This window comes from Pseudorca crassidens, chromosome X, assembly GCF_039906515.1.
Source record: "Pseudorca crassidens isolate mPseCra1 chromosome X, mPseCra1.hap1, whole genome shotgun sequence".
NCBI classification, from domain to species: domain Eukaryota; kingdom Metazoa; phylum Chordata; class Mammalia; order Artiodactyla; family Delphinidae; genus Pseudorca; species Pseudorca crassidens.
The window spans coordinates 36770644-36788362 of record NC_090317.1 but is presented as its reverse complement, the minus strand read 5'-3'; the positions used below and the strand labels follow the sequence as shown (position 1 = coordinate 36788362).

Below are 17719 nucleotides of genomic sequence, written 5' to 3'. Positions count from 1 at the left end.
AAATATAAAAGTAAACATAAATAAATAAATAAAACTGCAAAATCATCCTCAGAAACAAAAGTAAACTCTCTATGAAATAAAACACAGGCAAAAGTACAGCAATAAATGGGGGCCAAAGTGATATGGTCCACTGGCAGCTGGGACCAGATATAGACAGTTATATCCAGACAGCTGAGTAAGAACTATGGCCTATAAATGGCTTCCTATGTAAAGCTGGGGACTAGAGTCACACTGCTCACATGTAAACAGGGGCTGACATAGCTCTGCCCACCCAAGGTGGTTCCCTCACATGGACAGACTGCCCAAGATGGGCAGCTGCAGCTGAGGTCCCAATCCAAGGTCATTATCAGGGACTAGCCCTGCATAAGAAAACAGAGGTAGAAATAGACCATCTAGATATGAGGAAGCCCAAGGTGGGACACCAACTTATGACCTGGTTTAGTGCTAAGTGAACTACAAGGCCTGAAACAATGCTACCACAAGAAAGGAAGGACTTATGCAAGACAAAAACCCCACAGATGATGAGTTTTTAAACAAAAATTTTAGAAAACAAGCGGAAATCTGGAACTAAGAAAAGCTATGAAGAAACCCAATGAAAGTGAGAATTCACAGCTGAAAAAAATGGATATTTGAACAATCAGAAATGGACTTTAAATAAATATTTAAATACCTTAAAGAAACAAATAAGAGAATAAGACCCCAAGAAACAATAACAGGGGTTTATAAAATGGCAATTTGTAGATTTTTATATATCAATAATTCAAAATACAGTTATTGGGGAAAATACAGTTATTAAAAATAAAACAACAAATAAAACCCAACAGATAGTCTATATAGTAAGCATGAAAAAGCTGGAGAAAGAATTCATGAATTGGAGGACAGAGTTGAAGTAATATATCATTATAGGGAGTATTCCAATATATCATTATGGGGAAAAATAAAGGAGACATTAAGAGACTCAGAGTGTAAATTAAATGAGCTGCAATGACATATACCAAAGACAAGATTAAGAATGAACAAAAAGAGAGAAGGAGAGGTAATTTTCACAAAAATAATGACTTAAAATTGAAGAGAAATTTGAGTCCTTTGGCTGAAAAAAAATCATGTGCTGAGCAGGCTAAATAAAAACAAATCATACATCAAAACACCTCATTGTGTGCATCAAAGAAAACAGAATATCTTAAAAGCTAGAAGAAGAAGAAGACGGATTACCTATGAAAGAACTATAATCAAAGAGCAGACTTCTTATCCACAAACAAAGGAAGTCAAGAAACCATTTATTAATATCTTCAAAGTGCTGAGGGAAAATAAACGTGCACCTATAATTTTATACCCAGCCAAATTATCATTCAAAAATGAGGGCAAGGGACTTCCCTGGCAGTCCAGTGGTTAAGACTCTGCACTCCCAACAGGGGCCCAGGTTCAATCCCTGATCGGGGAACTAGATCCCACATGCATGGCACAACTAAGAGTTCACATGCCACAACTAAGAAGTCTGCATGCCACAACTAAAAAAAAAGATCCTGCCTGCTGCAACTAAAGATCCCGTGTGCCGCAACTAAGACCCAGCACAGCCTAAATAAATATTTTTAAAATATGAGGGCAAAATAAAAACATTTTTGCATATAAGGATTAGGGAACTTCAGTATCACTACCCACAGAAAGAACTGTTAAAGGTTACAGTTAACACGAAAAAAAATGAAACTCACAAGGAAGTGACCTGCAAGAACAAGAAGGCAAAGGAAATGAACAGCTGGTTTCTATACTCCATAAAATGGGCTTTTAAAGTCTTAAAGATAATGGTGTTTATTTCTTTCCATTTTATCTTTTCTGGGACTTATGACCTCAATTCTTTTAATACTTTCTTTTTCTCTCAAAAGAACTGCTAGCTTATACTTTCCGTTTTTCTCAGTAATTGCTTCCTGTTATGCAGCTGGGGTAGATGACAGCCATCTTCCACTCTGTGCACTTCCACCCTATGCTCTGTGTCTGGGCCCTGCCCCAACCTCCTTCCTAGGAAAGAACAATTTCTGCACAGCCATTTAGATCAATTCCTATGACATTAGACCACTTTTAGAGACTTCTGGGATAAGCAGCTTTTATAAGGCTATTTGACAGGCAACCTGCCAGATGAAAAAAAAGAAAGAATCCTCCCATACTACACCCTTGTAATCCAGTTTAAATAGAAGAAGCAAATAAACACAGACAAGAATGGTACACTTCATTTAGGGATTTATTTTATTTCAAAGAACAACTTTTAGGTTGATGATATGCCAAGTCAGTCTCTCATATCTTGAAGCATATACTATGGTCACCAATACTCAGAATGATAAACCTGTGACATGGCATGATCTTTTGCCATCTGGGAAAGAATCCCAAAGAATCAGAGTGTATTTACCAATGTAAGAAAGTATAAGTTATAAAGGTGGTGACAAAAAGGGCTTGGGGGTTTCTTCTCTATTCAACAAAATCTCCATTCCTGTAACATTTCAGTTAACCGAGTTGTCACTGAACCTCATTCCTAGCCTCATTCCTACCATTTTTGCCCTGACACTTTTGGTTTCTCTAGTGGTTCTTCATGTTTTTAGGGTCATGAATACCCCTTTAGGAATACCAATAAAGCTATGGATCTCCTCTAAAGGAATTTACACACATACATTGTTACACCAAAAACTGCAAACAATTTTAAAAGGTTTGCTAACCCCCCCCAAAGTCCACCCATGGACCCCAACTCTGTCCTCAAGGGAAACAGAATCAACTCACAGGACTACAAAGCTTCTACTACCTAGATGGCAGGATGATCACTTACCTAGGACTGCTGTCAGGCCCATGGGCATTCTCTGAATCATTCTGTGCTTGCATGCCTCTGGTGTGGGAGCCAAGCCCCAGACGTGAACAAAGTGTCACTGAGACAGCCCCTGCCTCAAACACCCTAGACACAAACCATGAAGGTAGACGTTCTAATAGCCTTGGGGAAAAGTCTCTGCCTGCCTTCCCCTTAGCCTTGCTCTGAACAATGTATACATACTAACTGTACAGTCTGGAGCAGGCAGGCAGCTTTATACTGTCATAAACCCCACTGGTTCAGCTCCTTTGATTTTTTGAATAGCCCCTCATCATTTAGAAGCTATGGTCAAATGCAATTCCAGCACTAATTGTGTAGGACACGTGCCTCCATGCTACAACTCCCCTGGTGTCTGCTGCCCATGGCAGGAAGAGGCTGGTTATGGAAGAAAAATCTCTGGGCCACAATTCCCTTCCCCCAGTTGACATCCACCTTCAAATGATTAAAAGCCTAATGAAAATCTGTTACTGGGTACCCAATAACTTATTAGAGCCTTGAAGAGCCCACTTGGGCTATAAACAGTATTTGGAGGCCGGTGCACGCGCTGCCTGAAAGTGTCCTATTGTTATTCCTGTCTGGAAGTTTCCCCTTCTGAAGAATTAGCGGAAAGGGGTGGGTTGGTGGAAGAGGGAGAGCCAGGAAAGAAAGAGGCGAACTGGTTTACCTGGGCAGCGCGGGCAGCAAAGATGAGGAATATGCACGGGAGAGAGGCAATGAAGGCTTGGACATCTGACTCGGCTGCAAAGCACATTGCCGTTCTGAAAGAGAGAGGCAACAACAACAACAAAATAAACGTTTTTCAAGGTCACTGGGATCATGCCAGTTTGGGAAACAGTCATGCAGGGACTCACCCAGACGGTGAATAACATGTTCCCGAGAAACTGAATGAAATCAGCATTTTCTTTCCTTTTCTCATCACTAGCACCTCCGCTGGGTTGGTTGATAGCTTACTGGCATATTTTTCTAAGGATCACTACTGCCCCAGTTTTCAAAGTCTCCCACAATTACTGGGAGGCTTCTTCTGACTTGGCCCTGTGACGTTTCTACCACTCCCCAGTTCTTCACGTCTTCTCCAAGAGCCTAGTGTGATTTCATAATCACCTGTCCAATGTCATGGAAGGAAGGGATTAATGAGCAATGGGTCCCCTGAGCTGCTACCCACCCCTGGGCAAGGAGACAGCCCTAGCACATGGACCCTGGATTCCACATAACTCTTCCTTGGTCCTGAAGACTGAGTGCTCCCTCTTCTCACTTCCTTTTCAAGTCAGAATTTTACTGAGAACAAGCTAGAGTTTGGAATTGAACTGATTAGCTAGTATGACTGGGGGAGGGGGCGACTGGGTCCCTGCCTGATTTACAGTGACAAGATCCCTAACTCTGACAGCTTTCAGCCATTGCTAGAACAAAGGAAGACTTTGGAAATCAATTTTGCATTAACATTTTCCATCTATAATTCATCTGAAGTATGGGCTACTTGTATCCATCAGGGTTTTGTGGGGGAAGGGGGTAATGAAGAGGATGTAGAGAGAAGATGTCTAGCACTTGAGCCATTGGCATTGGGATCACAGTAACATTTTCACTGCCCTGCAGATAGCAAAGCCTCATCCCCCAAGGGTTAGCTGTCCATTTCTAATGCGTTGGGTCAAGAATCTGACACCATCATGCCATACCAGGCAGTTAATCAGTCTCCAGATGCTCTATTTAATAACTGCCCGAGCTAGTTAAAGATGCAGGCTTCTTTTACCCCAATTTGAATCACCTTACCACAAATCTTTTTCTTTTCTCATGTATTTTCTAGAATAAATTTTTGGAGCATTGCGTTTGGAAACACCACGGAGCCTCCTTACGTGTCACACTCCTCAGAGCCGGGTGGTGTCATCTTGAAGCGAGATCACCAAAGCATATCAGAAATCACTGCACCTGGCTGAGGTCTCAACTGATTCCTCCTTAATGCCTTATACTGACTTCTGCTCTAGAGTTAATAGGTTAATAAGAATAATAACCACAATGATAGTGATGTTATGCAGTTAGCATTTCTCGAATATTGACTGTGACCAAGCACTGTTTTAGGTGACTGAGATGGATTAGTGAATTTAATCCTTACCATAACCCTATGAAATAGGTAATACCATTACACCCTTTTAAAGGAGAAGAAGTTGAAGGAATCTCAGAGAGGTTAGGTAACTTGCTGAACATAACACAGCTCAGAAGTGGCAGAGACAGGCTTGGAAACTTGGTCTGTCTTGATTCTAGAGCCCTGTGGCCTGTTAAGACCACCTAATGTTGCCTGAAGGTTAGGTTTCCACATGCTCAAAATTCTGAAAGCCCAAGTTTTTATTCAAATGGCAAAAGAATCAGGCTTGCAAGTGAGTGTTCCTGTTCTACCTGGGCGCTAGCGAGGAGTTGCAGTTCATCCATGAGGTCTCAAGTGAGAGGCTAGTCTTGAAAATTCTTTCTATATGTTCAGAATTCTCAATCCTCAAGGCCTAGTACAAGGCCTCCTTTCCCAACTGACTTAATGTATTGGTTCTCTACCACGGGCCACTTTGCTCCCCAAGTAACTTTGGCTATGTCTGGAGACATTTCTGGTTGTCACAGCTGGGGTTGGTGCTACTGGCTTCTAGTGGATAGAGGCCAGGGGTGCCGCTAAATATCCTACAATGCACAGGACAGCTCCCTACAACAAGAAATTATCTGTCCCCAAGAGTCAACAGGGCTGAGGCTGAGAAACCCTGGCCTAGTATATGATGGTAGAGGCTTGTTTGGAAAGGTACACCATAGCTGTGGTCCTGGGTCAGGGCCATGGAAAGACGGGACTACCTGCTTTGGCTATTGCAAAGATGGCATTTAAGCTGTCCAAATGCCTCTTTGAGTGACTGGACTGGAGCCAAGGCCAAGCCAAGAGAACTCTAATCCTCACAAGGTACAGGCCAGGGTTTCACAACCTCAATCCTAATTACAGTCGTTGGCTGAAATAACGTAAAATACACTCTCCGTATGAACCAGTGTATAATCTGTCCTAATCTCTTCTCTAAAGGCCAGGCTTGAAAGTGGTATTCAAAAATGATACTGTCTCACAATCCAGGCATTATATTGAGCTTTCTCCTCCACTGCACTTTTTCCATGTCCTATATCATTTGGCTAAGAGACCATTAAGTATCCATCTATAGCAAATACTCATCGAGAGCCCATGAAAATCAAGCCAAAAGGCAACAGAAGCAAAAGACAGGAGATGTGTATTTTTCCTTACAATCTGCTTCCTAACTTCTTTTACGTTTTTATCACTCATGCTCCCTGGCCATCTAGGCACTTGAAGGCATCTCTGCATGTCGAGGAGCAAAGTAGGAAGTCAAACGCCATCGGAGATTGTACCTCAGAGCAGATGCAGTTCACGCAGTAAACCAACCCATAAGGTTCCAGGTAAGGATGCCATCTCTCACCCACTCTGTACTTCTTGTCTTGAAACACACAATATGTCTCTGAATCTGTGAGGGAGGAGATAGAATATGCTGGTTAGAAAACACGGACCAATCACAAAATCCAAAGGCAATCACAGGTTCCATCCATTTTAGTGTACGTCAAGAGAAGAGGCATAGGGAATATTTCTAGAACCCCTATGATGGCTCAGTATTTTACATGCTTTCCTTATTTGATTCTACAATGACCCAGTAAGGTAGGCACTATTAGTCTCATTTTATAGGTGAAGGAAATCAAGAGTCATATAACTAGTTAGTAACTGACATGAGACTCAAACTCAGGTTTGCCTGACAGTGAAGCCAAAATCGTGACTACTGCTATTATAATGGCAAGATAAGGGAGCATGCCGTGTGTCTTTTTGGAAAAGGCTGTGCTACCTTGCTTTAGAAATGGAAGCTCATGTCTGAAATGCTGATCTATCAGAACATTCTCAGAGCTGCCTGCTGGTGGTGTAGAGTGATGAATTAAACACATTGTGTTAGGTCCCTATAAAAGGCTTTGCTCACACATGCTAACATCATTCCATCATTAAACAAATATTTGGGCATTTGATCTTTGTTAGGCACTATGCTAAGTGCTGGGGATAAAATGCTGAGCAGAAACACACACAGTCCTTGTTCTCATTCAACGTATAGACTTCTTGCTTAAACAATTCTCAATTAACTGAAAGTAATGTCTCCTTCCCCTTTGCTGGAATATAATTTTTGATAGCCACAGCTTATCTTGTACCATAGTTACTTGAGCACATACTGTGTTACTCGTCTTATTTTACATCTCTCATTTCTCCATTAAGGTAAAAGGTCCTCGAATGTAGAAAACATTTATTCTTCACTCTCCATCTATCACATGGCCCAGCACACTGTGGCCAATAACTGTAGGCAACTGACAAATGACTAGTAAATGAATTTCCAAATCATGTGGTTTGTCTTCCAATCCCATCCTCTTCTGTCTCCTGCTTCCCATCCTCCTTCCCAACATACAAGGTCAAAATAAACTGAGACACCTCTTGTTGCAAACACATTAATTTCCCCACACACTCCCCAGTAGATACTGCCTTGATGATCAAAATGGAAAGAAAAAGAAAAGACAGATAAGCAAGAAACAGGAAGAAGATATCTCCCACAAATAAATTATTAATATAAATACAGTGTTAGCATCTGGAATATTTTCCATTCATTCAAATCGATAAGTAAAGGACCAACCAATCCAATAGAAAAATGATCTAAGCACATGAAGAGCAATTTAGAGAAGAAATGAGAGCAGGCAATAAACAGGAAAATATGTTCAACCTCATTAGTAATCAGAGATTCAAATGAAAACTACACTGAGATAAATGTCACTTATTGCTTCAAAGACCCTCTGTGGTCCTTTCCAGCTTCCCACAAGATAAATTCATTTATACTTTTCAAATCTTTATTTCCAAGTTCTTCAGGACGATGAACTGGGAGTCAGAAAATCTGGGTCTGAATCCTAACTAGCTCTAGTTGTGTGGCATCGAGCAAGTCATTTAACTCTGTCAGTCTCAATTTTCAGCATCTATGAGACACGGATTACATGTTTCTCAAGCAAATGTTGAAGAATTAGATAAAGCTCTTTGTAAATTATAAAGTGCTACAAAACGTAGAGTGTTATTTTATAATAATTGATTATTTTCTAATTAGAAAGGTAATGGCTGCTCAGTGTAGAAAATTGGAAAACACAGAAAAAGGAAAAATAAAAATGTAAAAGTATATAGAAAAAAAAGAAACATTCCATTCACACAATTCCAGCACAAGAAGAAACCACTTTTAATATGTTGGTAATTCATACATTGCCTGTGGATTGAAGGAAAAAATCAAAAGAGAAATTAGGAAGTATTTAACAATTTAATAATAATTATAATAATTTAAAGTATCTAGTAATTTAAAAGAAAATAAAAACACAGCATATCAAAATTAGTGGGATTCAACTAAAGAAGTACTTAGAGAGAAATTTATATCACTAAGTACCTATATTAGAAAAGGGGAACAATCTCAAATCAATGCCTTAAGAAACTAGAAAAATGCAGAACAAAATAAACCAAAAGTAAATAGAAGGAATGAATAATAAAAAACAGAAGTCAATGAAATTGAAAACAAAATCAATAGAAAAAAATGAATGAAACCAGAACCTGGTTCTCTAAGACAATCAATAAAATTGATAAACTTCTAGCAAGACTAACAAAGATAAAAAGAGAGAAGATGCAAATTACTAATACAGGGACAAAAGAGAGGTCTTTATTATAGATGCTACAGATATTAAAAGGATAAAAGGGAGATATTATGAATAATTTTACACCAGTTAACATCTTAGATGAAATGGATGAATTATTTGAAAGACACAATTACCAAAGCTTACTCAAGGAAAGATAGATAATCTGAATAGTCCTACATCTTCTAAAGAAAGACAAAGAAGCAGCATATCCGAAACAATTTTGAAAAAGAAAGATGTTGGAAGACACACACTATGTTATTTCAAGGCAATATAAAACTAAAGTGTTCAAGATAGTGTGGTGTTGGAAAAAGGTTAGACAAATATGCCAATGGAATAGGATGGAGAGTCAAAACACAGACAAGGACCCACACTTATGGGTCTACTGATCTTCAACAGAGGCTTACCAAAAAACTGAGTAGAAAGTACACAAAGTTCCCATATATCCCCTCTTCACGTCACCCCCACTTTTTCCTGGCATTAAGGTCTTGCATTAGTGTGGTACATTTGTTACAATTAATGAACCGATACTGATATATTAATATTAAATAAAGTACATAGTTTACATGAGAACTCACTCTTTGCATAGTTCTATGTGTTATGACAAATGTATAATGACATATATCCACCATTATAGTATCATACAGAATAGTTTCACTGCCCTAAATATCCCCTACTCTGCCTATTCAGCTTTCCCCCACTCCACTCCCACAACGCCCGAAAACCACTGACTTTTTACTGTCTCTATAGTTTTGTCTTTTCCAAGATGTCATATAGTTGGAATCATAGGGTATGCAGTCTTTTTAGACTGGCTTCTTTCACTTAGCAGTATGCATTTAAGATTCCTCTAAGTCTTTTCATGGCTTGACAGCTCATTTATCATTGAATAATATTCCGTTGTATGGATGTACAGCTTGTTTCTCAATTCACCTGTTGAAGGACGTCTTGGTTGCTTCCAATTTTTGGAAATTGTGAATAAAGCTGCTAAAAACACTTGTGTGCAGGTTTCTGTGTGGCATAAGTTTTCAACTCATTTGCATAATACCTGGGAGTGTGGTTGCTGGATTTTAGAGTAAGGCTACATCTAGCTTTTTAAGAAACTACCAAACTGTCTTCCAAAGTGACTGTACCATCTTGCACTCCCTCGAGCAATGAATGAGAGTTCCTGCTGTCTCCACATTCTAATAGGTGTGCAGTGGTATCTCATTTGTTGTTTGAATTTGCAATTCCCTGATGACATTTGCAATTGAGCATCTTTTCATATACTTGTTTGCCAGGTATGTATCTTCTTTGGTGAGGTATCTGTTTAGCTCTTTTGCCCATTTATTAATTGCATTGTTCATTTTCTTATTGTTGAGTTTTAAGAGTTACTTGTATATCTTCAGTACAAGTCCTCTATCAGAGATGCATTTTGCAAATATTTTCCCTCAGTCTGTGGCTTGTCTTTTCACTCTCTTAACAGTGTCTTTGGCACAGCAGAATTTTTCACTTGTAATAAAGTCCAGTTTATCAACTTTTTCTTTCATGGAGCATACTTTTGTTGTATCTGAAAACTCATTAACAAACCCAAGGTCACTTAGATTTTCTCCTATGTTACTTTCTGGAAGTTTTATAGCTTTGCATTTTAGGTCTTTGATCCACTTTGTAAGTTATTTTTTATGGTCATTTTTTGCATGCAGATGTCTAGTTGTTCCAGTACCATTTGTTGAAAAGAGTATCCTTTTTCCAATGAATTGTCCTTGATCCTTTTGTTGAAGATCAGTTGACTATATTTGTGTGGGTCTATTTCTGGGCTATGCTCCACTGATCCATTTGTCTATTCTTTCAATGACATCACACTGTCTAAATTACTATAGCTTCATAGCAAGGCTTGAAGTTGGGTAGTTTCAGTTCTCTAACTTTGTTGATGTTCTTCAATATTGTGTTGGCAATTTTGGGTCTTTTGCCTTTCCATATAAACTTCAGAGTTACTTTGTTGATTTCCACAAAGTAAATTGCTAGGATTTTGAATGGTATTGTATTGAATCTGTAGATCAAGTCATGAATTACTGGTATCTTAACAATACTGAGTATTTCTATCCATGAACATGGAATCTCTTTCCAGTTATTTGATTTCTTTCCTGAGAGTTTTGTAGTTTTCCTCATATAGATCTTATACACATTCTGCTAAATTTATATCTAAGTATTTCATTTTTGGGTGCTAATGTAAATGGTATTGTTTTTAATTACAAATTCCAATTGTTCATTGATAGTATATAGGAAAACAATTGACTTTCATATATTAACCTCATATCCTTAAACCTTCCTATAATTGCTTGTTAATTTTAGGAGGGTGTTTTGGTTGATTCTTTGGGATTTTTAAAATAATCATGTCATCTGCTAGCAAAGGTAGTTTTATTTCCTCCTTCCAAATATGTATACACTTTATTTCCATTTCCCACCTTATTGCATTAGTTAGGACTTCCAGTACAACAATGAATAGGAATGGTGAGAGAGGACACCACTGCCTTGTTCTTGATCTTAGGGGCAAAACATACAGCTTCTCTCCATTAAGTGTGGTATTAGCTGTAGATTTTTTTATAGATGGTCTTTATGAAGTTGAAGAAGTCCCCCTCTATTTCTCGTTTGCTGTATAGTGTTGGCTTTTGTCAAATGGCTTTTCTGCATCTATTGATATCATCCTGTAGTTTTTCTTTTTTAGCCTATTGATGTGATGGATTATATTAATTGATTTTTCAATGATGAAACAGCCTTGCATACCTGGAATAAATCCCACTTGACTGGATTTGTCCTACATTGTTTGATTCAATTTGCTAAAATTTTGTTGAGGATTTGGGCATGGGAGATATTACTCTGCAGTTTTCCTTTCTTATCATGTCTTTGTCTGCTTTTGGTATTAGGGTAATACTGGTCTCATAGAATGAGTCAGAGAATGTTCTCTCTGCTTCTATCTTCTGAAACCGATAGTAGAGTAGTACTGGTATTATTTCTTCCTTAAATGTTTGGTAAAATTCACCAGTACATCATGGCGTGGTGCTTTCTGTTTTGGAAGATTGTTAATTTCTTTAACAGATATAAGCCTATTCAGATTGTCTATTTCTTCTTGTGTGAGTTTTGGTTGGTTGTATCTTCCCAGGTACTGGTAAGTTTCTTCCTAAGATATCACTATGATGGCATGGAGTTGTTCATAATATTTTTTATTATGCTTTTGGTAGTAGTGATGGCCTTTCTTTCATTTCTGATATTAGTAATTTGTGCCTTCTCTCTCTTTTTCTTAGTTAACCTGACTAGAGGTTTATCTATTTTATTGATCTTTTCAAAGAACCAGTTTTTGGTTTCACTGATTTTTCTCTAATGTTTTCCTGGTTCACTTTCATTGATTTCTGCTTTAATTTTTTAAAATTTATTTTCTTCTGCTTCCTTTGGGTTTGATTTGCTCTTCTTTTTCTAGTTTTCTAAGGTGGAAGCTTAGATTGTTGATATTAGGTCCTGTTTTTTTCCCTAATATATTAATTCTATGCTATAAATTTCCCTCTAGGCACTGCTTTCACTATATCCCATGAATTTTTATGAATTATATTTTTATTTTCATATAATACAAAATATTTTGAAACTTCACTTGAGACTTCTTTGACCTATGTGCTATTTGGAAGTATATTGTTTAATCTCTAAATATTTTGAGATTTTACAGGTATCTTCCTGTTATTGATTTTTTAGTTTAATTCCAGTGTGTTCTGAGAGCATACTTCGTATAACTTATATTCTTCTAAATTTGTTAAGGTGTGTTTCATGACCCATGAATGTGGTCTATTTCGGTGAATGTTTCATGTGAGCTTGAGAAGAATGTGTATTCTACTGTTGTTGGATGAAAAACTCTGTAGATGACAATTAGATCCAGTTGATTGATGGCGTGGTTCAGTTTAACTATACCATTACTGATTTTCTGCCTGCTGGATCCTGTTAATTACTAATAGAGGGGTGTAAAAGTCTCTAATTATAATAGTGGATTTGTCTGTATCTTCTTGCAGTTCTGTCAGTTTTTGCATCACATATTTTAATGCTCTGTTAGGTATACACATAATTTTCCTTGCTCTGAAGTCTACTTTGTCTGAAAGTAATATAGTTACTCCCACTTTCTTTTGATTAGTATGTGTTAGCATGCTATATCTTTTTCCATCCCTTTACTTTTAATCTATATATATCTTTATATTTAAAGTGTGTTTCTTGTAGACAACATATAGTTGGGTCTTGTATTTTCATAATCCACTTTTTGATAGTCTGTTTTTTAATTTGTGTATATAGACCATTCACATTTAAAGTGATTATTGATACAGTTGGATTAAAACTGACCATATTTGTGATTATTTTCTATTCATTTCCCTTGATTTTTTTTTCTTTGTGTGTGTGCATATTCCACTCTTTTTCTGCTTTCTCTGGCTTTATTTGAGCATTTTCTATTATTCTATTTTCTCTCCTCTCTTAGCATATCAATAATACTTATTTTTTAAATTTAGTAGTAGTCCTAGAGTTTACAGTACACATTTACACTAATCTAAATCCACTTTCAAATAACACGATACTGCTTCACAGTTATTGCAGGTACTTAATAGTAGAGTATTCCCAATTCCTCTCTCCCATCCTTTATAAAATCGTTGTCATTCATTTCACTTTTCCATCAACTATAATCACTCAGTACACTGTTGCTATTATTATTTTGAACAAAACTTTATTCTGTTAGATCAATAAAGAATGAGAAAAATAAAAGATTTTTTCTGACCTTCATTTATTCCTTCTCTGATACTCTTCCCTTCTTTATATAGATCTGAGTTTCTAACGTATATTATTTTCCTTTTTCCTGAAGAATTTCTTTTAATATTTCTTGCAAGACAAGTTGATTGGTGAAAATTTCCTTCTATTTCTGTTTGTCTGAGAAAATCCGTATTTCTCATTGACTTTTGAAGGACAGTGTTGCTGGATACAGAATTCTAGGTTGGTGGATTTTTTCTTTCAACAATTTATTTTTTTTAATAAATTTATTTATTTATTTTTGGCTGCATTGGGTCTATAGTTTTCTACAGTTTTAGAAGTTTTAGCCACAACAATCAGGGAAGAAAAAGAAATAAAAGGAATCCAAATTGGAAAAGAAGAAGTAAAGCTGTCACTGTTTGCAAATGACATGATACTATACGTAGAGAATCCTAAAGATGCTACCAGAAAACTACTAGAGCTAATCAATGAATTTGGTAAAGTAGCAGGATACGAAATCAATGTACAGAAATCTCTTGCATTCCTATACACTAATGATGAAAAATCTGAAAGAGAAATTAAGGAAACACTCCCATTTACCACTGCAACAAAAAGAATAAAATACCTAGGAATAAACCTACCTAAGGAGACAAAAGACCTGTATGCAGAAAACTTTAAGACACTGATGAAAGAAATTAAAGATGATACAAACAGATGGAGAGATATACCATGTTCTTGGATTGGAAGAATCAACATTGTGAAAATGACTATACTACCCAAAGCAACCTACAGATTCAACGCAATCCCTATCCAACTACCAATGGCATTTTTCACAGAACTAGAACAAAAAAATTTCACAATTTGTATGGAAACACAAAAGACCCCGAATAGCCAAAGCAATCTTGAGAAAGAAAAATGGAGCTGGAGGAATCAGCCTCCCAGACTTCAGTCTATACTACAAAGCTACAGTCATCAAGACAGTATGGTACTGGCACAAAAACAGAAATATAGATCAATGGAACAGGATAGAAAGCCCAGAGATAAACCCACGCACATATGGTCCCCTTATTTTTGATAAAGGAGGCGAGAATATACAATGGAGAAAAGACAGCCTCTTCAATAAGTGGTGCTGGGAAAACTGGACAACTACATGTAAAAGAATGAAATTAGAACACTCCCTAACACCATACACAAAAATAAACTCAAAATGGATTAAAGATGTAAATGTAAGGCCAGACACTATCAAACTCTTAGAGGAAAACATAGGCAGAACACTCTATGACATAAATTCTCTGGCATCTTTCAAGATGCTCTCTTTGTCTTTGATTTTCTGTAGTTTAAATATGATATGCTTAGGTGTAGGTTTTCTCATATTTATCTTGCTTTGTGTTCTCTGAGCTCCCTGGATCTGTGCTTTGCTGTTTGTCATTGCTTTTGGAAAATTCTCAGCCGTTATTACTTCAAATATTTCTTTTGTTCCTTTCTCCTCTCCTTCTGGTATTCCTGTTACATACACGTTACACCTTTTGTAATTTTCCCACAGTTCTTGAATATTCTGTTGAATTTTTAAAATTATTTTTTTCAGCTTGGGAAGTTTCTCTTGGCATATCTTTAGCTCACTGATTCTTTCTTCAATCATGCCCAGTGTACTGATGAGCTCATCAAAAGAATTCTTCATTTCTGTTACAGTGTTTTTGATTTCTCACATTTCTTTTTGATTGTTTCTTAGAGTTTTCATCTCTCTCTTTACATTGCCCATGTACTCTTACATTTTGCCTACTTCTTTCATTAGAGTTCTTAGTACCTTAATCTTATTTATTTTAAATTCCAAGTCTGATAATTTCAAAATGTCTGCCATATCTGAGCCTGGTTCTGACGCTTGATTTTTCTCTTCAGATTGATTTTTTTTGTCTTTTAGCACGCCTCGTAACTTTTTGTTGAAAGTCAGACACGATGTACTGGGGAAAAGTAACTGAGGTAAGTAGAGCATTAGTGTGAGATTCTATGTTAATCTAGCTAGGAGTTAAGCTAATTTTACTGTTTTTATGTAGCCATGGTGTCAGAGGCTAAAATTTGCCTAATGTCTTTGTTTATCCCCTCCCCCACTGTTTTTGGGTTTCCCTAGTTCTCCTTCTTAAATAGTGTCTAAGGCTTGCAGTCCTTTCAATCTCCTGTTATTATACAGGACTCCAATTGATGTGGTAGTAAATTGTGGGGGAAGGAGAAGTGTTCTATAATCGTATAATTAGCTCTCAGTCTTTTAGTGATCCATGTCCCTGAGCTGTGACCTTCAAAAGTGCTAATTAACTTTGCTCCTCCCCATCAATGTAGGTGAGACAGGACGGTTAGTGGAGTTGGGTATATATTCCTTCTTCTAGGTTGGTTAGGCTCTGATAAAACCTAAATCAGGGACTTCGCTGGTGGTGCAGTGATTAAGAATCCGCCTGCCAATGCAGGGGACACGGGTTCGAGCCCTGGGCTGGGAAGATCCCACATGCCAGGGAGCAACTAAGCCTGTGCACCACAGCTACTGAGCCTGTGCTCTAGAGCCCACAAGACACAACTACTGAGTCCACATGGCACAACTACGGAGTCCACGTGCCACAACTACTGAAGCCCATGTGCCTAGAGCCCGTGCTCTGCAACAAGAGAAGCCACTGCAAGGAGAAGCCCATGCACCGGAACGAAGAGTAGCCCCCACTTGCCGCAACTAGAGAAAGCCCCCGTGCAGCAACAAAGACCCAATGCAGTCAAAAAAAAATAAAAATAAATAAATAAATTTATTAAAGAAAAACAAATCAGTTAGGCTCTGGTAAAATCGCTTCCCTTGAGGCCAGGCCTTAGCTATGGAGAACAAAGAGCTCTGGGCTTATTTCAAAATGGTTACCTTTTCCCTCCTCTCCCTGAAACAGTTAGGAATTTTTCACCAAACCTGAGAACCTGGTGGGGATTCTGGAGGTAAAACTCATCAAGAAAGAGTTTTTCTTTACCAAGCTAGAACATGCTCCTTTGCCAGCAATTAGTCAATTACCTGCTAAGTGCTCCTACCAGGATCCAGCAGTGGTAACTGTATTAGCCTGTCTTTCCAGTTTTCAGAGTAAAAAACACAAGGCAGTTTGCCCTGTGACCTCAATTTTCTGATTCATTTAAGAGGAGTTGTTGATTTTCACTTCCTTAAGCTTTTTGCTTATGGGAGTGACAACTTCGAAGCTCTTTACGTGTCAGACCAAAAACTGGAAGTTCTTTCTAGTCTCTAGTCTCTTTTCTGTGCATAAAGGTGTATAAAGTCTTTTATTATAAAATTAACAGCATATACAATATACTGGGTTGGCCAAAAAGTTCGTTCCGTTTTCCCATTAAAGTTTTCCCGTTATGGGAAAACCCGAACGAACTATTTGGCCAACCCAGTACATTTTGTAAACTACATTCTAAAATTAACACATTGTGGACGTTTTTGTGCAATTAAATATTTCCCCCATACCACATGCCTAGTAACATGATTCTCCACTAACACAGCTGAACCATAATTTCTTAACCCATCCCCTATTTGGGGGTATCAAATTGTTTCCTTCTCTTTCTTTTTAAAAAAATTCCATGAAAAATATCCTCGTATATAAGGACTTCCCTGGCAGTCCAGTGGTTCAGGCTCTGCACTTCCACTGCATGGGGCCCGGGTTCGATCCCTGGCCAGGGAACTAAGATCCCACATGCCATGTGGTGTGGCCAAAATATAAATAAATTAAAAATATATATGTTCTTGGATATAAACCAGTGTATGCAATACTGGTTATTTTCTTAATATAAATCCTTAGAAGTAGATTTATTGGGTCAAAGGTTTTCAATGCTTTTAAACTCCTGATCTACATTGTCAAGCTGCCCTCCAGAGAAGCTACACTAATTTACTTTCCAATTGCAGTGTGTGAAAATGTCCAACACAGGATATTTTAATTGCTTAAAACTTTTCAAATTTGGTGAGGGAAGTGGAAACAATATTTCTTTTTTTCTTTATCAGGAAGGTTGAATACATACTCATTTCTAGTAAGTATTTTTATTTCCCCTTTTATGATATTACCATTATTATTATAAATATTGTCATATTAAGCTATATTCCTGGACTAAATGCAAGTGCTCAAAACCATTTATTAATTAAAGAACTCAGAAAAATCAAAATTACTTTGCAGACATAACTTGTATATTTTTCAGCCAAATCTTAGGAATACAATTTTCTTGGTACACACACAAATTAGACTTCTGCTCCATGGTGTTCTAGAATGGAGCAGGAAAGATTTTTAACAATCCCTGCATCTTTAACTGAGGAGAGACAATCAAGAATTTCCCAAAACAAACATCGAAATGAGGCACCTTTTGCAAACTTCCACATGTTGGTGAGAGGAGAATGACTGTTTCTCTACAATAAATTTA

The 17719-nt window shown here is 37.5% G+C and overlaps 1 protein-coding gene across 4 annotated transcripts in view; it reads right to left on the bottom strand.

The window, feature by feature from the left end:
* The window catches only part of CHRDL1 (chordin like 1), a 115009-nt gene that overhangs the window by 82418 nt on the left and 14872 nt on the right, over positions 1-17719 (bottom strand). For all 4 annotated transcript variants that reach the window (XM_067723158.1, XM_067723156.1, XM_067723159.1 and 1 more), the window contains exons 3-4: positions 6218-6330; positions 3510-3603 (exon numbers count right to left, since the gene is read on the bottom strand). In XM_067723158.1, coding sequence (XP_067579259.1) covers positions 3510-3603; positions 6218-6330 — 207 coding nt within the window. The remainder of the gene's footprint in view (positions 1-3509; positions 3604-6217; positions 6331-17719) is intronic.